General features: G+C 36.7%; 1 protein-coding gene across 5 annotated transcripts; it reads left to right on the top strand.

Moving 5' to 3' along the window:
• Positions 1 to 96: 96 nt before the first annotated feature.
• On the top strand, positions 97 to 19094 carry LOC112522564 (katanin p80 WD40 repeat-containing subunit B1 homolog). Of its 5 annotated transcripts, none has more exons than XM_025131767.1 (19): positions 97 to 460; positions 1109 to 1239; positions 8275 to 8392; positions 8656 to 8882; positions 8957 to 9059; positions 10897 to 10967; positions 11602 to 11676; positions 11758 to 11901; positions 12060 to 12222; positions 12500 to 12985; positions 13859 to 13906; positions 13994 to 14436; positions 14503 to 14691; positions 15118 to 15243; positions 15546 to 15620; positions 15727 to 15839; positions 17339 to 17455; positions 17597 to 17665; positions 18484 to 19094. In XM_025131767.1, exons 1-19 carry the CDS (start codon positions 436 to 438, stop codon positions 18542 to 18544), a joined length of 2784 nt encoding a protein of 927 aa, XP_024987535.1. In that variant the 5' UTR covers positions 97 to 435; the 3' UTR covers positions 18545 to 19094. The 5 variants fall into 5 exon arrangements, with proteins under 5 accessions (XP_024987535.1, XP_024987532.1, XP_024987533.1 ...); XM_025131764.1 differs by having other exon boundaries at positions 13994 to 14691; positions 18484 to 18585; positions 18732 to 19094; XM_025131765.1 differs by having other exon boundaries at positions 1112 to 1239; positions 13994 to 14691.
• The last annotated feature ends 1823 nt before the right edge of the window (positions 19095 to 20917 follow it).

The following is a 20917-nucleotide window of genomic DNA, read 5'->3' as shown; positions in this document are numbered from 1 at the left end:
TACAATGATCAAAAGATTTATTTAACTTAATAAAGAAACAAACCGCTTCAATCATGCTATGAACAACTTTCTCTCTCTAAAAACACCCTCTGTCTCTCACACACACATTACACATACTCACGGTGACGGTGCACATCACCTACCAGGCAAAACCAGGCTCTGCTCTCGAGAAAAAGTAAAATTCCAATCTTTCTCCGGTGGATTTTGCGCAGAAGCCTCTGATTTGTAGCCTTCGATTCAATTCTGTATATATAAATCGGTGTATCTATATCTACACATACACACATTTATACTTCATACGTCTCTGTATTTATCTTCTTCTTCAATGCATTTGATTTAATTGATCGGGTGACACGTCAAGTTCATCAGCGGCACCACCACACCGACAACAAGAGGAAGAATACCTGATTTTATTTTTGATCGAGTTCCAGTTTAATGGAGAAACGCGGATATAAATTGCGTATCCTTTGTTACTTTTAGTTGCAATTTTGATATGTTTACTTGAATTTTTGTTGATTCTGTGTTGTACTTGTTTGGCTTATGGATAAATCGTCATTATTATCCCGTTTTTGTTCATCTTACTTCTGTTTTTCTTCTCCCGTGTGGTGTTCCGTAAACGAACCTTAGCTGAATTTGTGCCTTGTAGGTTAATGATCTTCCAAAATTTTCCCCGGAAATCAGCGTGTTCTTAAAGCTTTCGTAGGTAGAAAATATAGCTCAATTTACGATTTAATCGTGTATCGACAATGTGAGACATGTTGAGGCACCTCAGTGTAAAAAATGATTTTTGTTCTGGTTTTCTACTACCTACGGGTTCAAGATTGCTTACTATAAAATGTGATTTCTTCTGGTGTAACATTTCTTACAAATATTAATTTTTTTACTCTTCCTATAAGTTCTACTAGAAAAACATGGTTGTTTATGTGGGATTATCTCCAGACACAACTCAAACAACTAAAAGTGAATTTTTGGCTGGAAATGCAAGTTTAAGCATCAAATGTCCCAAGTTGTATGCTTTTCTTTTGAGCGGTTGGAGTAAATGAGGATTGGTAAGCTAAATCATTAACTACATTTGGTGTTTGTAATTTGTTGACTTAATTAACTATAGAGGAATTCGTGGCACATTCTGCGAATGTGAACTGCATCAAAATCGGAAAGAAGACAAGGAGACATTTTATCACAGGAGGTGATGATGAAATTGTGAATCTATGGTCAATAGGGAAGTCAACATGTATAACGGTCAGTAGCCACTTCCAAATTTATTGTTTGAAAATACGGCATGATGTTACTAGTTGGATTTTATAGCTGTTTTTGGTATTATGGAACAAATGATATTACATAAATACAATTTTGGAATTTGACATTCTTGAAATGGTTAAACTCAGGCCTTTTATATGGGAGATTGACACTTTAAATATTTAATGTAGAAATACAAAGTCATTAGCTACATGTTAGGCATGCAATAAGCACTAATGCATCATATTTAGAATGAGAGATTCATAAACAGTGGTTTGTCGAGATATGACCTTCGGACTGTAAAATTGCATTTGATACCATTAACTTGGCCCAAGGGCCTGTATGGTGGCTTGCTGGAAATTTGCAACAAAATAAAATATCATCTAGAGGTAGATGGGATTGGAATACAAATTCCTTGAAACAACTCAAGTCAAACCATGCTTAGCATGGGATTTTGCCACTTGATTCTAGACAATGTTATGGGTTCAAAATATGCAGCATGTAAGCTTCTGAGGTAATATGTCTAGAATGGGAGGTCAACAAATATAGTGGTTCCTAGTTATTAGGGATATATCACATTTGAACTTCTCTAATGCATATGAAGTCAATTCACCTTGGATGCAGGTTATTATTATAATTGTCTATTTGGACTTCACTATTTATCACAAATATGTTGAGAAAGTCAAAAGATGGCCTTGTGTATGAACATATGTGGCACCCCTACTTCTAACATTTAGTATCAAATGTGATGATTCTTGAAATCTCTAACTTAGACACACCTTCTCCATTCTTTGCCAAATGTTCACTTGTGTTCAGGCTATACCATAATCATCGCTGTTGAATTTCTCTATAATTTTGTCAACATAGTTTGCTTAACATTTAGAGGTCCCCTTGCACTACCGCTCAATATGATAAGATTACGTCAAGCACAGACACATGATGGTGAATTCACAACGACATTGATCGGATATAATTGTGAACGTAACCATACATGAGTATCCTTGCCACCACCTTCGTAGTTTTAGATACATGTGATTACGTCAACTATATACACGTGACAAACTTAGGCATCCCATCTCAATGATCCTAGTTTTTCTATTACACTTCTCTTTCCCTTGGTCACCTTTAACAACAAGCATATCATCCAACAATATTTATTGATCTTAAATCCATACTCCATCATGACTTGGCCAAACTTTTGATGCCCTTATATTAGAGCTTGACTTAAGCCATACACTTATTTCACAAGTTCGCAACTTTTTGCTTATTGTCTTGGGGTAACGTAGTCCTCAGGCATTTCCATGTAGATTTCGTTTAAATATCCGTTTAATGTAGTTCTGGATTTTGTATTGCGACATTCGCAAGGATCATCCTTACTTAAGTCATGCTCGACACCAAAAATCCAAATACATGTCATCAAAGCATTCTTTTGTTTATAAATTTTGGAGTCCCACATCGGCTAGACTTGGACCATTTCTTCTATATATATGTTGGAACCTCCCCTTTCTTCTCAAGGCTCACTTGGAGAGTGATATGGAGGTTCCACATATCCTCACATGGTATGGGAGCTACGGTTTGCTACTGTAGGGACTCGACACTCTGGCTAGCCCCCTCTCGACACCCCGGGACAATCTGTGTCCATCTAGCCTCTATTGGACGGGGCGTGTTAGAGTCCCACATCGGCTAGACTTGGACCGTTTACTCTTGTATATATGTTGGAACCTTCCCCAAATCAATTTTGGAGAGTGATATGGAGGTTCCACATTTTCACAATAACCTTTTATAATCAAAGGAGCCTTGTACTTGTCAATTGATCGACTTTTAACGTCCGTTTAGAAATCCATTGGACTGACTAGTTTGGTTCGTGGATGCAGATCCACTAGCTTCCCTTGCACAGTCTGGCATAACCAAATCAATTTCACTCCTTATGGCTTCTTCCGATAAGGAACTTCTAGAAGAGCTTACAACACCTTTCAATCCTGGATTTTTACTCCTCAGCTCTTTTACATTTTCAACGTCAAGTTGAATGTCTTTATATTCATCAACAATATCTAAATCTTTAAGGTAGCGTTTGGTACACAGACATGACTGGACTGGACAGGACAAGGCAAGAGGGTAGGATTGGACAGAACAATTGTCTGTCTGGTGTTTGGTACGACTGGGATTGGACATGACAGAACCAGACAAGTTGCCCCCAAAACTTATTTGATGATCTTATATATCATATAATAGTTATAATTAAGACAAATAAAGTAAATAATTAAATAGTTTAATTTATAAACATTTTTACGCAATTTTCATATACATAAATACATACATATATAATGGTACCAACTACCATATTTGAATGGAAATTTTTATATAAAAAATTCGATTCATACCAAGGGCGTGAAGATGGTAGATAGTAATAGTGGTGGCATGGTTTACAGTGGTGGAGGTTGTTGTGACCAATGTGGTGGAGGTAGTGGTGGTTGTGGGTGGTGGTAGTGGTAGCTGATGATGGTGGTGGTGGTTATGGTGGAGGTGAAGGTGGTGTTGGCCGACGGTACTAGTGGTGGTAGCGATGGGCGACGGTCTGGTGGTCGGTGGCCGACGGTGGTTTTGGACGTAGTGGTAGTGGTGGTTGGTGGATGGCGGTTGTTGTAGAGGATGTGAAGATGGTGGATAGTGGTAGTGGTGGCAGTCGACAGCGGTGTAGGAGGTAGTTGTGGCCGATGTAGTGGAGGTAGTGGTAGTGGTGGTAGTCGACAACGGTGTAGGAGGTAGTTGTGGCCGATGTAGTGGAGGTAGTGATTGTGGTAGGCAGTGGTAGTAGTAGCCGATGGTGGAGGTGAGGTGACCCACGGTGGTAGTGGTGGTGGCTATAACGGTGGTTGTAGAGGTGGTAGAGGAGGTTGTTGTAGTAGTGGAGGAGGTGATGGTGGTAGTGGTGGTGGTGATGCACGGTGGTGGTCGGTGGTTGTTGCAGTGGAAGAGCACCGTCGGCCGCGACTAGTGGTGGTGATCACTAAAACAAATTCCATATTAAAGTTATATATCAAACGAGGGTTAATTAGTAATATTTTAGTTTATATCTCATTCTTGTCCCATCTTGTTCCACCTATTTTGGTGGAACAAGAAAAAGCCTTTTTATCCCACGCTGTCCCACTTGTCCCAATTTTTGTCCCTGTCCCATGTCTCGCCAAATGTGGGATAATGAGTTTTGTCCCATCCTGTCCCATGTACCAAAGGCAGCCTAAAACATTGTGCTTGTGAAGTAACCAACTTGACATCAAACCAGTTCTACACCAAATAGCTTGTGAGTTCTTTCTAATCGTTATCTTCAAGACAACTTTCTACTCCTTGTACGTCATCGATTGAGAAGTTTCCCATCGATGGACAACTTAGAGGGTCGATGGAGCCTTTTATCGGAGCGTACATGTCGATTAATAGACCTATTCTAAACCCACGCTTGATAAACCCAACCAAGTTAACTTCTTTGATTTTCCTCCATGGACGTGTGGAAACACAACGTTTGTAAATGTGTTCTGTTTTCCATCCAAAATGGCTAGTTTAGTAAACAAACCAAGTTTTTGACTTTTTACAATCAGAACCACTATTTCTGTTTATGGTCAGAGAAAAAGTGATTCCTTCTTGTTTCTACTTAGCTTTGAGTTACCCACATTTCTGGTTTTACTCCTTTCTTGAGCTCATAGGTGTCTTTCTTGCGAGTAACAATGAAGCCAACAATTGGCTACCTTCCCACTTCTTAGCATCATTAAACTAGAATGGTAAGGTGATGTTACTTTGTGATTCATTGGTTATCACTTCATGTCTTCATCATTTGGTAGATAGCGATCTACCTTACGCTTATATACCATTAAATTCTATAGATTTGTCATTTGATGTTTATACGAACAAGTTTACTTGACGTGGAACATTATATCTCGTTCACATGTTTCAGATGTATGCTTATGGTTTTTGGCGGGAATAAACATTTGTTTTCCAATCACTTTTTCTACATTTATTGAATTATTTGTTTTGAAATCATACTTAGTTTAGTTTTGTAATCTCCAAAATCCCCAACAAGCTTATTTCACATAACAACCAAAAATAAATAAACAACGCGTTATTTATTCCAAAAAGCTAAGATACATCTAGAATCAAAATGAAATAGAGTTGTTGCTGGCAGAACTATCACTGTCTGATAATACAATCACACCAGGAAACTCAACCATAAAGATCCTTGCTTCAGAATTGAGCCACACAGAGTATCCATATTCAAACAACTTTGTTGGCCGATATTAATCCTTTGGAAACAACTGGAGCATGAAAGACATTCCTTGAAGTTATATTTTGTCCTGTAGAGAATCTCAATTCTATTGTCCCAACCTCTGGTCACCTTTGATCTACGACCATCGATCAATACCACATGTTTTCTTGTAAAGTCGAATCCATGACCACCATAATCGCTAGTGGTCCCTGCCACTAACAACCATCCATGCGTAGTAGGTATCCATGTTTCACAGTTAATATGGGCACTGCTGCCATGAGTTGGTCATGTAATCTTCCTCTATGATCTCCTTGTGTGGAATTCCGAACATAGGACCATTCGAGCTTTTTGCCATGTTTCTCTTTCTGTATCATGCTGAGCTTAATTGTTTGTTGTGATTCTCCATTTCTCTAAAGCCAATGCAATATATGTCGCAAAATGAAACCGATCGTGATTGATGACACGTTGGTTATGATATCTACTTCATAAATATAGGGACTTACAGACTTACAGTATTGATCTTAATGAATATTTATAAAAATCTGGATTTTTTAGTTTTTTTTCTTCTAGAAAGTAGGACTTTTTCAGTCCCAAAATAAGTGTCCGCGTTTCTATTTTAGTTTGTCCCAAAATAAGCATCCACTTTAAAAAGTAAGTGCCGACTTTCCAATTCTACCCTTAATTCTGTCTATCATTAAGGGTAAAATTGTCATTTAGTTGATTAAAACGTGTAATACTTACAGATTTCAAAAACTGTGTGCCATTTTCATTGTGAACAATTATTTAGGGACGAAGGGAGTAAAATTTAGCATGAACTTTTTTGTAAATGTAAAATATGTTTGTTGTTTTTTCCTTGTTAACAGATCACATAATGCTTGCGGTGTTTGACGTTTCAACCACCAAAAACCAAGAAATATGTTTCTATTTAACAAAGTGGTTCTTGTTTTCTTTCACAAATGGATAAACTTGGTTTCGTTTTTACAAATAAAAATATTGATTGAAGGCCCACAAGATTATTTATGTTCCAAACAAACATAAAATTTCTGCTCAAACCAGAAACAAAGTACCAAATAAAAACCCAGAAAATTGTTTACTGTTTCCTAGAAACTGGAACTCTTTCTGTTTTAACAAAGCACCAGAAAACCAACTTTAAATGGTAAATCAAGCTTTCTATTTCTGCCAGACTAGTAGGAAATAATAGGACTAGGGGTTGTACCTTATGCATCAAATTTACCACCTATAGTAGTCGAACCTACAAACCAAAAGTAAAGAAAAAAATGAAACCGATCCTCTAGATCCACGTTCAAAATCAGTCACATCTCATCACAAAAATCCTACCTTGATTATGTAGTTTGTAGCTTATGGTTTTGTTAACCCAATTTAGTAGTAAGCAAACAAAGCGCAACTTGCAGATTAAGATTTTGTTTGATGGAGAAATAATAAAGTAAGCGATTAAGAAACATTCGGTTTGACCGAAACAAGTTAAACTAGTTTGAGACTAGAAACTCCATTTTGAGATTGTTCCGAACTTGGTTCAAACCAATAGGTTGTTTTCTACCCTTGAACAAAACAAATAATAAAGAGGAAACCATGTTTTGAGTCAAGGCCTATGCTGGACATAGTTCCCTTAAAACTGATTCGCCCCACCCTATGCATCAATTTCCCAAGATACGACTAAACAAAATCGAATTATGCCGGACTTAACCTTTATGCTTTGAACTTTCGAGCTAAATATGATTTTCTGTGTAATTTTGCTAGAAGTTTTTGCAAACTTTTTCTTCTCCAAATTGGAGCACCAAAAGCAAAGAATTAATTACAAAACAATGACAAGTGAATACAAACATAATGGAAATTGAATTCCTTAATTCTGTGGTAAGCAGCATATACCAGAGAATGGATCTTGAAATACTCAATGGACAACGCCATCCAAGTGGATGTTGATGAATCAAAGGAAAATACTTTGGAGCCACTATACCAGACAATGATAAAACGTTCCAAATGCTTATCGCTGTGTCGGCATAGCTTACATCAATAATAGGGTGGAATTGATGTCAAGTTCGGTTAACATTGAAAAAGGCAGTGGTCGGTATGACACAGAGAGAAACTATGAGGAATTGAGATTGAAATTCATGAATGAACTCAGCATCCTAAACGTTGTATGTATACTCTGTCTGACAAAGACTATCAACCTGACAACCATAAGGATAACTACTTCTAACCGAAAATAACAACTTGCTAACTACTCTATTCATAATCACACAAATACCTCTGTACACTATGAAATGTAATAGTCTGCATGTTTGAGCATGCCACTAAATGGTTGCAACATGGAGATATTCACAGTTAAGTAAAACAGAGAACCATGTTAGAATATGGAACCTGGTTTTGACTATGCACCTGAGAACAAATCATGTCATAAAATTGGTTGTATGATAGTTATCTACAGTCTGAGTTGTACAAAAAGCACGAGACAACATTGCATTCATGTACCATTAATTTCACAATATATATATATATATATATATATAATAAGAACCCAACGACATCAGGTAGGCAAGTTGTCAAACCACATAAATATCAGGTCTTCGATTTACCTTTTTTGGCCAATACTATAATTGTGTCAGTGATTGGTGGGCCTAACATAAATGTGGCAATTTAATACCCAACTAGGAAAGATATGATCTAACTGGTCAAGAAAATGTAAAAATGCTTGTAAACTATAATGGGTTTTTGTGCCTTACCTTGCATCTGATCTTAAATGATGGTTCCCTTTGTGATATGTGCAGAGCCTAAGTGGCCACACAAGTCCTATAGAATCTGTAGCTTTTGATTCAACTGAAGTTTTAGTGGCTGCTGGAGCTTCCTCTGGTGTGGTAAAGATCTGGGATCTAGAAGAGACAAAGGGTAAGTTGATTTGGTCTTTATGGCTTACATGAAAGCTGTCCCCTTATGTAGTAAATAGCTTGCCACTTTTATAGACATTGAACCTGCATGTTGTGATTGGATGTTTGTAATTGAAGCACTTCATTGTACAATTTTTTAGATTGTGGATGGTACTACTTTTTTTATTTGCTCATTTTGCAGAAGTGTTCTTTCCTCTAGACATGTTAATTACCTTAAGTCTGAAGTAGTTGCTTGATTATTTTATTCTTTTTCTATAAATGTAGTGATTCGGACGCTTAATGGCCACCGCTCCTATTGCACTGCTGTGGAATTCCATCCTTTTGGTGAGTTTTTTGCATCAGGTTCCATGGACACAAATTTAAAGATATGGGATATTCGAAAGAAAGGATGCATTCATACATACAAGGGTCATAAGCGAGCAATTAGTACTATTAGATTTACCCCTGATGGTCGATGGGTGGTGTCCGGGGGACTTGATAATGTTGTAAAGGTATGACCTCTCTATTATATCAGCAGCTCTAGAAGATCAGTGCAGCTAAGTTTCAGTTGTTGCCTGTTGGATAGATATGGGACTTAACTGCTGGAAAGCTCTTGCATGAGTTCAAGTTCCACGAAGGGCACATTAGATCGATGGATTTCCATCCTCTTGAATTTCTTCTAGCAACAGGTTTGTAACCGTCAAGGTCCATGGCTCTAGTTTCTTATGTTTTGTTGATGGGTGCACTTCTTGAGTTATATGTTAGCTGGGACTTGATGATGATGCATTACCATTGTAATTTAGATTTCCTGGATGATGCAGCCTAATAGATCAACTGCACCAGGATTCTTATAACGGAACTCCTACATATTTGTGAACTAATGAGTCCCCTGTATGTTTGTTTTGGGCATGGGAGCAACAACCTTACTTTTTTCCCTTTATTATATTTTATTTTTTATCTTGTTTTCAGATTATTAGTGTCAAATAATGAAGGAACTTATAGATCTAGATATGAGCCCACGTAAAACAAAACCAGACTTGTGTTGATAACCAGCACATAATTCTTCTTTTAAGTGCTGTAAACAAAACACCATCTCTCACACCTGGCTAGGAAAATGATATAGCCTTTTGGTTCAAGCTACAACCATATCAAAAACCATATTTAACTCTGCCTTCAGCTACGTATAGAGTGCTGTTGAGCTGCTAGCTCATCATAGTTCTTGATGACATCAATGTTGTTTTTCTTTGTTATATTCTTATTATTTATAAGCAGTCGTCAAATGAGCATGAAAAACTAAGGATTTATTTTGATAATTTGGTTTTGCCAACAAACTTCTGGAATCATTCTAGGTTTAGTTTCTCCAGTGTTGTGCTTACAAGAACAATATAAGATCTATATGATCGTTTCCTTTTTTTCTATAACCAACAGGGGACGTGCATTGCAAGATATCACCATTCTGATTCTTGAAAGTTGGTAGTAGAAAATTTCTGATCCTCATCATCCTTTTGCGTAGGGATGTTCAAAAAAACCGTTGGACTGCTCAAGCCGGTCGAACTAAGTCAAACCAAACCGTTTTTGGCGGTTGGGTGGTCTGGCGGTCCGGTCCGGTCTGAAAAATAGCCAAACTGTTCGGTCTGATCTGGTCTGCGGTTTGAACGTTTTCTTGAGTGGTTTGCCGAACCGACCGCCAAAAATACACATGTATTAATTATATTTATTTTTCATGTTGTAGTCTTTACTTTTATGGCTCAGCTTAAAAAGTTAATCAAAGAAATTATGTTTTTAGTTTTCATTTCTCAATTTACCGCCTTATCTAAAATTCTGTAATCCGTCAAAAATTAAAGTCAAAATTCAAAATCATCCTTAGCCTTGCTCAATGTTTGTCCAAAATTATTTCAACTATTGTTGGTGGATTTGGTTAACTTTTTTCATTTGCTCAATCTCTTCTTTTTCAATTTTAGAGATAGAAGTTCTTTTATAATTTGGCATACTATTTTTAAAGTTTTAAAGCCCATAAGAGGCCCAAACCACCTAAACCGGTCAGACCAGACCGCCTTTTTGTGGTCCGGTTTGGTCCCTTGCTGTCAAACTGCTGGGTTTGAAAATTTTCTAGTGGTTTGAGGGGTTAAACCGTCCAAACCGGACCATGAACACCCTTACTATCGCATTATAGCCAGTGCATTTGGACTTCAATAACTGTATTGTACACCTTGCTCTTACTTTTAGGTGAAGGTGATATTATTCACTGCAGATAACTTGATAGCTGATCTATTTCTTGGCAAAACCTTAATTTCACTCACGTGGCACACTAAAGCTGGTTCTTTTTTAAGTTCAGCTCTATTCTTTTCTTGGTTAATATTATTTTAAGTACACAAGTGGAGGAGCAATATATATTCTCCAGTGTTGCTGATCTCTGCTAGTGTTTGTGTCCTGGAAATGTGCTGCACCATTACTTGCTTAACCTATACCTTGGATTTATTTTAGACCTTGATACAAAAATCGTACTAACACAAATACTTATTCCAGGTTCATCAGACAGAACTGTAAAATTTTGGGACTTGGAAACCTTTGAATTGATTGGATCGACTCGGCCTGAGGTATCACTGGTTTTGTGCCTCTGTTTGAGTTATGCATAGTTGTAAAGTATTTAAATCTTTGTCAGCCTTTGGGGCATGATCCACGACTCCTATAATTGTGGTCATCTTTGTGAAGACCCACATCATTTCTGTTCAGTGTAGTTGATTGAGCACTCTCTAGGTCTGTGCATCAGTTATCTTTGCATCTAGAGGTTGAGGGTGTGTATCTATTACTAGCCTACCTTGTTAGATGCTGGGATACTTCTGTTCATTAATTTCAACCACCACTCAGAAACTGCAGACTAGTAGAACTGAAATCTAAATTGTCCTCCATCTTCTATATCATACTCGAACCTTACTGTTTATGAGTCAATCTTTTTGTTTCCTTCTTGAATGGTTAAAATCGTAATTGAAATCTGAAACAACATATAGTCTAGGTTCTTGAGTGCAGTTCAGTTATGGACTTCCCTGACATATTACATGATTAGTCTTGAAGTTTGTGCATCATTTATTGTTGTATTCCTGCTTTCTTTGAACAGCTACTATCATTGTAATGACTTCTTCTATGTATATATGTTTTATGTCGAACGCCTTCTTTTATTTTGCATGTGGATATCTTTGTTACTCAAGCAACGAATTTTTATTGATTGTCCAGGCATCAGGAGTACGGTCAATTACCTTTCACCCAGATGCGAGGACGCTCTTTTGTGGGTTAGACAGCAGTTTAAAGGTTCTCATTTTCTTCATTAATTTTTGTGGTTTGCTTTCCAAAAATATTAAGTCTCACTTATGCACGCCCTTTGAATTTAAGGTGTGTTCATGGGAGCCTGTAATTTGTCATGATGCTGTTGATATAGGATGGTCAACGTTGGGTGACCTCTGTATTGATGATGGGAAGCTTTTAGGGTGCTCATATCATCAAAACTCTATTGGAATCTGGGCAGCAGATGTTTCAGTAACTCTCTTTGCCTTCCCTGGTTTAGGTTTTATGGGTTCAAATAATTTTAACTTATTTAGTCTTGTTTTGGATTAAATGCTTTCTAGTGTTTTCCATCTTGAAGTGTTTTGAATATTTAAAAAACTTGATGGCTTGTCTATCTTCTATTTGTGAAGCATATTGAACCATATGGGCCTAGCATGTCAGCCAAGGAAAATACTCGTGTGGAGCCAAAGTTTGATCTCCAGGAAAGTCTTGTAGAGAGAGTTGAGACTCCCAGAAGGTCATTTATATCTCCAGACGATGACTCAAAGGACATCAAGAATATATATGTGGACAGTAAGTTGTTATTTCTATCATTATTTATGTATTTATTAATTTGTACCTATCGGAATGTGTGGATTACTTTATACACAGGTTATGAACTGTATGATTGTTCCCTAATTATTCTTTTACGACACACTCGAGATATCGAGGTGGGGGCAAGTGTATGACAATGCTGGACTTACAGTGAATACTTAACATTTGGCTTATAAATATATTCTCTTGTTCCCTTTTTTCCTTCCATGTTTCATTATTTATTTTATGTTACTGTAATTCACTGTTTCATGTAAAGCTGCAGGCATGACTCCTGTGGCTTCTAGGAAAGATGGATCTCTACTCAAGGCTGTGAACTTAACAAGTCCCAAAGAGATTGATAATTTGTGGATGCATAAGCATGTTCCTGCTGCTAAAAACATTGAGCAAGATATTTCGATGTTCGTGTCTGGCGTTGTGCCTTACGAAGATTCTGACACAAAAGACTCGGTCACTTCTAGGAGAGAATTAGTTACCAATGGGCGGGTTAGCACTGGTGTATCATATAAGCTGCCTCATAGGCGGAGGCCATCGATTACCAAATTAGATTCAGAAGAGCTATCAGCAAGTGTTCAATCTGTATTGAAGAGTGGATCAGATACTGCTACAAGTACAAAGTTCCAGAGAAGACTTTTTGCAGATGATGTGGCTAAAGATTCTTCCGAGGATAAAACTCCTACCTCTACTTGTGTCGCAGAAGAGTTCCATAAATCTTCTTCTCCAATGACACTTCCAAAGGAAAACAGTAAGTTCTATGATGACAGCTTCTAAATTGCATGATCTGCTTTGAACTTCCATTTTTCATAATAATTTTGTGCCCTGTTTCTGGCATGTTATAGTTATTAATTCTCTCGACGGCGGGAATGGGAGATCACCGGTAGTATTTCTCATATTTATTTTTGTCTGAAGCTGCATCGTTTTTTTCCTAGCTACCTTTGCATCACTGTTCTAATTCTGTGTGCTTTTCTCCATCTAGACCCAGATTTCTTAATAAATCTCTTAGCATATTAAGAAACGTATATACATACTAAATACTTGTTCTAAAAATTAAATGTAAGATTTGCACTTCCTAAGACTCTTACTACTTATTGTTATTCACACTTCTATCCTTTTCCATCATCTTTGCTGTGTTTTCTCTTTCATGGACATGATTTGCTCACAACCAGAACTTGTAAACTTGCAGGATTTCTAACTTCAGATTGTATAGTGCATTCTCATATTTCAAATGGTATTTGGTCCCTGCTGGGCATTTAAGAACATATACATATGCAGCTTTCAACCTCTTTTATGGGAGGTTGTCTCACTGTAAGGCCCAGAAGTTACTGTTTTAACAAAAAACATGACTTGCTTCTTTCCAATCCTTATCCGTCCAACCCATGAAAAAAATTAGAAAAACGAACTCCGGTGGCTTCATGCATCAAGAAATTCAACCTGACTTCGTGTATCGCACTCTTTGTCTGGCTGTTGCATATCATTCTTTGAGTGACTGTTGGATAATGATTTCAGCACTTGCTACTCTTGGTTTATTTTTTTGTTTATGTGAACTTGCACCTCATTTTATTTAATGTCTTGCAATTGATTGATGAGGTTTTAACTTGCAACTAATTTCATATTTTAGGTGATGTGTCTGTTGATTCAAAGAAAGGGTTGAAGTGTGTTAATGGAGGTAGTCAAATGGTATATCTCTTTCTGAGGAAGAATAACTGGGTTATAATGCTTAAACTGTTTATTTTCTTTTTTCCCTTTTCTGCAGTGGCAGTTGTGAATGGAAGGACTCGCAGTCTGGTTGAGAAATTTGAAAAAAGAGAGATGTTAAATACTGATGAGTGTCAAACTTCTGATTTAGCAGCTCAGATATTAGCTAACACAGATAATGTGTCTACCATCACTGTAGAAAAGTCTATCAATGTGGTCTCTTGTGCAATATCTGAAGCTAGAACATCACCAATGCCAGTAAGGGTACCTGATATGGTACCTTGTGCACAATCTGTGGCTAAAATATCTCAGATACCTTCAAGAATGCCTGATTTGGTTCCTTGTCAAATATCAGAAGCCAGAGCGTCCCCCATGACACTCAAGAAATTTGATGTGGTTTCCAGTGCAGTAACGGAAGCTAAAACATCTCAGATGCTAGTAAAAACACCTGATTCCTGTCCTGGGATAAAATCAGAGGAAGCTAATTTATCTCCTGTATTGGTAGTACAGTCACCCAAGACTTCCCCTAACATGTTACCTCTGAAGGCTAAGGCCTCGTTAATGCAGAGATCTGTTGCTTCCCGTCGTGTAATACCTGAGAAAGTTAGATCATCTCCAATGCTGGTGGTAAGGAGATCTAGAGCTTCCTCTCACATGATACCTGAAAGAACTAAAACCTCACCTATGTCTGTTGTACCAAGGCATGATATTTCCACTCACATGACACCCGAGAAAGTTAAATTTTCTCCCTTGCTGGTAAGGTTCTTCCTCCTTTGTAACGACAATGTAGGTAGGCTCTAACATATGCTTAGAGATGCCTTGAGCTACCTCATGGATGTACGGAATTTTGTTATGTTTTTCTCTTCTTCAAGAACGCACTCATCACTTTTTAGGAATGATCTCCCCCCAGAGCAGCTTAGGGGGACATAGTTACTATTATAATGATTGTGTTGTAAATATATAGTCCATGGTTACTGGTTTATCCCTGGAACTAGTAAAACCATTTTACAAGCAAGGATGTTCATGTCTGCCTTTTTTATTCCCGCTCATTCTTATCTACATGTGAAGGTGTACTCATGCATTTGAGGATATGCATAATGTTGCCAGACTGCGATTTGAGAGGGAAAGTTATCTGTTTCACTGCCTTAAAAGTTTTAAATATATATCTTTGGCAATTGGCAGGAGGATGATCCAGAAACCACAGGGAGAGGTATGGCGTCTAAAAATGATGATGATGTCGCCGAAGATTTGATGGTAGATCATGATTTGTTTTTAAGTACTCTTCGATCTCGCCTTACAAAACTCCAGGTAGCTCTAAACAGTTCAGTAGTATTACCTAAAAATTGCAATAATGGTTCATCTTTCTCATTCTTGTCAATATTTTCCATTAATCAACTCAACCTTGCAAATTAATCATGCACGAACCATGGATAATGTTGACCTCTTGAGCTTGACATGTCTTTCTTCTGGTATTCATTTAGAGTGAATTCACTACTTCAAGCATTTTACTTTGTAAAGTTGATTTCTCATAGATTGAGGGTAACCTTTTGCTGTTCCTAGAAACCATGTTTCGTTCGTTTGGTAAAAAAGTTAGTTCCTGTGCTTTTCAGGTGGTACAACATTTTTGGAAACAAAATAACGTGAGGGGTGCTGTTAGTGCCTTGCAGAAGTTGCCAGATCATGCTGTGAGTATTCATTAGGGAGTTTCATTGTGCTGCTTGTCTATTTCCGATAGTTTGCATTGCTAAATTCTATATTCTAGCATCTGATGTATGATTTGTATTGATTCAGGTACAGGCAGATGTAATTAGTGTTATGCTGGAAAACATCGAGTCTTTGACATTAGATCTGTTCTCTTGCTTGCTGCCTATGCTTTTGGGTTTATTCGATAGTGAGACAGAGAGGTAATAATTCAAAACTTGGTATTGGAAAACGTTGGTTTGTGGCATGATATTTTACAAGTTCTGGGTTTTAAATACTAGGAAAAAAACATTTGTGTCCCTTGTATTTTCAAGTAAAATAACTTTTAGCCACTACACTGGAACCTTTTGCTCATTGGGCCTACTTTGCGGTAAAATTAACATTGCTCGACCTGTTTTTTGCTCAATAGCACTACGTTATTTTATAAGGGCAAGTCGATCAAGTCACTTCATTTTTGGCTGGAAAGTTGGACAACGAGAAATGGTTGGAACATGTAATACAATGACCAAATAAATAGTGTTTCTAGTACACTGGCCAAGAGTTTTTCTTGGACAGTATTTACCCTGGCTTTAAAGAGTGCAATTGATCACTAATGCATGCTGGATTGAGTTCCACCTCTGCACATATGTTAATAGAGAAAGAAGTTTCAGGATTCCCTGCTAGCCTGCTAGGTTTCTGATACATAAAGGCAGCTTTCTAAGAAGGAGAAATTATAGAGCCAAAGGAAATAGGAATGACAAGTCTCGGAACCTTGTGTCAGATTAGCATATCTGAGGCTGAATCCTCTGCATTCTTATGCTTGCTGGATCCACTTCCACTTCATCTGTTCAATATAACAGCCAATCCTTTCGGCGTATGAAGTCTAGTGTCAGAATTTAATTCATAATTGGATCACAGCGAATATTATGATTTGGCTTCATTGCTTGTACATGATTACCAAATCTTCCTCCCGGATCCCCCAACTTTCCACAACTTTCCCTATTCTTTTCCCTGCCACTTGTACCTATAATGAATGGCTTTATTTGCATCAACAGTATAAATGAAGGTGCTCTGCCCTTGGAATTTGCAGAAGAGCCTAAGGTTCCTTTAGAAAGCAGCTGCACCTTATCTTTGTTCTATAGTTTGATGTCTGCATACATGATAGAAAGTAGAAACCACACACCATTCTCAACTACCTTAATTGTCTCTGGGTTTAGGGATATCAGTTTCAAGGATCTCGTTTCAGGGGTTGTTGCTAGATGCAAGAAAGTTGGTATGTTTCTGTGAGGATTATATGTCAATGACCTTGAGTGACCGTTTATAATATATATGCATCTCGTCACATGGCTTTAAATTTTGTCAATTCTCCCGTGAGAGATGGTGATTTATTGATGGCTTCAGCACCTGTTCAAAACTGGAATTCAAAAATCTCGTGATGACCTATAGTTGAATACAATACCGACCCAAAATAATGGCTTATGATAATTACTTGTAGGAGGGAATGGAGGACACTTGCGTTGTGATTTTTTCATCTAGCTCTACATTGACACTTGTATTCTACATTCTTGCAAATGTATATGATGTTGCAAGTGGATCATTGCGGATTTTCTATCAAAGATATTGATCTATAATTTATTGCTATAGGAAATGAAAGTCACTTGCATTTACGGTTCATTAATCTCGCTAGAGATTGATACTGTTTCATATTTGCAAATGTATACAGGCATATAAATGTGTCATTGGAAATGTTATTGAAGCTTGTAGCAGTGTTTGGGCCTGTAGTCAGCTCGACAATCTCAGCACCTCCAGCTGTGGGTGTTGATCTTCATGCGGAGAAAAGGTCTGTGTTCGTGATTCCTTTGAACTATCTATATTCCACTTCTTTTTCTGTACATAATTTATTCGTACTTTAGTTGCTGAAAAGCATTGAACCCTAATTCTATATCTATCCAACATATGATCTGCAAATACTTGATGACAGACTTGAATGCTGCAAGCAGTGCCATCTCCAACTCCAAAAGATCCACCACAGTCTCCCAAATGTTATAAGGTAAACGTCCTTCTGATCACTAGGTAAATAAGAACTTATAACACTTGAATGCATGTGCATATGCCCCCGTTTTCCTTGAGATCCATTCGGTAATAACAGATTCTACAAAATATCAAAATAGAATCTCAAAACAGATTCGGGTGTTATGGTATGAGCTTTAACTGAAAATGAAGTCTGTGCCCTCTCCTCCTATCCATCTCTCTTGTGGTATGATTTATAAATGCCAACTTATGACTTACGTGACTTCTTCATTATTGGTATGGAAATGCAACCCCTTGGTGACAACATAACGAGGGAGAAACTGTAGTGTCTAAGGCTTCTTGGCTTTAGTTTTTACTTTACAGATACCCACATGTCTGTTTTCATCTTTACAAAAAACTTAGTGATGGTTTGTTCCACAAAATTTTCTTCAGTATTTTAGACAACTGAAACTATATGTCCAGTTAGTGAAAAAGAAAACCAAGTGTTAACCCTAAATTCTGCAAAAGTCTCAACACCATATGTCTGTCAAGTGTCTTTTCCAAAGAGGGTTATTTAGCTCAATGACCTTCTCCAGAAGCTTGTTTTGCAAAATGACCCTCCAGTGTATTTTGAAGTTTCTCTTGGGCAGTCTGTTTCACACCAGACAGCCAGAGGCAGGTCAGATGAAGGTCATTGAGTTAAAGAGAAAAAATAACTTAGAAGATGATGGATCTAATTGAGAACTCATCTAAGGTTATTTAACCTTAAGGAAGACTGACAGGAGGATATAGCATTAATTGAGTTAGAATACGGCAGTACTGCTAGTTGAACAATACACTGATTATTTTTCCTTGTAGGCGGGGTGGTTTGCCTGCAAGAAGAGCCCAAGAACTAAACCTTGTACTTCAACAATCATGATCCGGTTGCAGAAGCGATTGACATTGACACCACCAAGCCAGGTACAAACGAAAACCCCTTTTATGCACCTCACGGTTTTGTTCTTTCCCTTATACAATACACAATATATACATCATCAAGCAAACCAACCATGGCCTATAGATTATGTGAGGAAGAACTAATAAGCCGTTTATTTTCACTATTGCAGCTTGACCTTTTGTGAATAGTTTCAATATGTAATGTATTTGTTCAAATGTGTATCTTTTATGTGAAAAAAGGAACATGGTAAACGGTTACCGTACAAATTTCAGCAACACATTTTGCTGCAACCGTTTCATGAAAGATTGAAGAAAAATGTTGCTGGAGATTTGTACAGTGATTGTTGAGGTGCATCTGTGATCTCTTTGTTCAAATATGTATTTGTGAAGTGCAAAGAAGATGGCAGGCAGTTAATGGTCAAATTTGCATGGTGTAAAACATATTTTTGAATGATTATTGTTGAAAATTTGTGCAACAATTTACTACCCTTGGTTTGATAATGATGATTCTTCTAGGAATGAAATACATGTAATTTGAGCTCTTTTTTTGGGTCGTTTAGGTATACAACTTTAAATGAGATTTTAATTAAATTCATGACTTGCTGGCCTATTAAAGAAAAATTGGCTTCAGAAGGTCATGGATTTAATTAAAATCTTATATATTTTTTTGGGGTTTTGTTCTCTCTCCATATGATCAAATAGAGATGTATTTTCATGTTATTGGCACATTTTTCTCATGCTTATTGTTGGTGGTAGCCCTCAACTTTACATAGACAAGGAATGAACTTCAAAATATTCCACCTTTGGTTGATTTATTTTGGTGAAATTGTTTGAACCCTTGCTCTTATTAGTCTCCATCTTCATTTTGTTTTGTTAGGTTTGGTTTGACAAGAATAATATTCTACAATTAGCAATTCATTTATTATCTTTTATGTAATTAATTGACTAATCCATTATATTCAAATGGTTGATGAAATAATGGTTTGGCAAATTCAATTTATGGTGAGGGGATGAATCTAGAGAATTTTGAACTAGAGCTCTAGATTTTATTATTGTTCTTCCCTGCCGACCATAGTAGTTGAAGGGTTTGTGGCGCAAAATCGACTTCGGGTTCGATCATCGAATTTGCTCCAACGAACATGTATGGTTCTGTAGCCAAGTCAACTTATGTCAGATGCATCCACCGGATGGCGGACGTAACATGGGTTTGTGGCCTAAAATGGAGTTTCTTATGGTGCGTTTGTTAGAGGGTTGGACGGAACAAGTAAGAACAAAATTTTGTTGTCCCACGTTTGAAGCAACATTAGATAGGACAGAATTAGAGTAAGGGCTTGTTTACCAACAATAGCTGATAAGCGCTGTCTGAAATAAGAGGTTTGATTAGAGTAAGCATCACGGTTTGGAGTAAGTGTTGTTTGTAAAAAACTGTTTACCAAGTATTCTGGATTTGGTGCTGACTAATAAAAAAATGACTATTATAACCCTACTAGAAGGGTACTCGCACAATGAAGCGAGATACATCTTAATTTTAATATTTTATTTTATTTTTTTATCTCAGTCTATATTATAGTATGATCTTATGTGATTTTGAAAAAACGTATTTTTTAAAATATAAATTTGAAGATATCATAAAAATTTGATATAAATATATCGATATTAGTCTCAAATTAACTATTTAAAATTCATATTTTTTATGTAATGTTTTAATTCAATTTTTTTATAATTTAATTTAGATTCAATAACGAAGTAATTTATATTTGGTTTAATAATATAATTTTCTTATGAAGATAATAATTAATTATTTTGTTAAAACTTGATAGTTATCCCAATTATATTTTAAATTTTTTATATTTTAAAATGAGATGTTTATCCTCTATTTGATTATGTTTATCCACAGTTAGTTATACGAATTCAAAGATGGAGCTTTAATAAGTTGTATTTATGCATAATTTACTTGTACTCTTGAATTTTAAGTAATATGCATCAATATACAATATTTCATGCATAAAAAATGGTTTTTAAGAGTTTTGTCATATGTTTTATAATATAGTATATATATATATATAGACTTGGGATCATGTGAGACTAGCCTGTTTTTGTGAGACCCGTGAGACCAACATTTTAAACTTGAAACTTCACAGCATTTTGTTGTGAAGGTGACTTTTTAAAACTTTCACAGTGTTTTTGCTGTGAAGGTTTGACTTTTTTTAAACCTTCACAGTGTTTTTGCTGTGAAGGTTCGACTTTTTTTAAACCTTCACAGTGTTTTTGCTGTGAAGGTTACGTGTAAAAATGTGGTCTCACGGGTCTCACGAAAACAGGCTGGTCTCACGTGAACCCAACCCTATATATATAT

Source organism: Cynara cardunculus (genome assembly GCF_001531365.2).
Source record: "Cynara cardunculus var. scolymus isolate 2C chromosome LG 12, CcrdV1, whole genome shotgun sequence".
NCBI classification, from domain to species: Eukaryota; Viridiplantae; Streptophyta; class Magnoliopsida; order Asterales; family Asteraceae; genus Cynara; species Cynara cardunculus.
The sequence above is the reverse complement of the archived record's forward strand: the minus strand, read 5'-3'. Positions and strand labels throughout refer to the sequence as shown.

Excerpts from the sequence above, each read along its gene's own strand:
- LOC112522564 (XM_025131764.1), top strand. The coding sequence starts at position 436 with ATGGAGAAACGCGGATATAAATTGC. Across the intron at positions 1,240-8,274 it reads GGAAGTCAACATGTATAACG|AGCCTAAGTGGCCACACAAG; the intron begins GTCAGTAGCCAC and ends TGATATGTGCAG. Across the intron at positions 14,692-15,117 it reads TTAAATTTTCTCCCTTGCTG|GAGGATGATCCAGAAACCAC; the intron begins GTAAGGTTCTTC and ends GGCAATTGGCAG.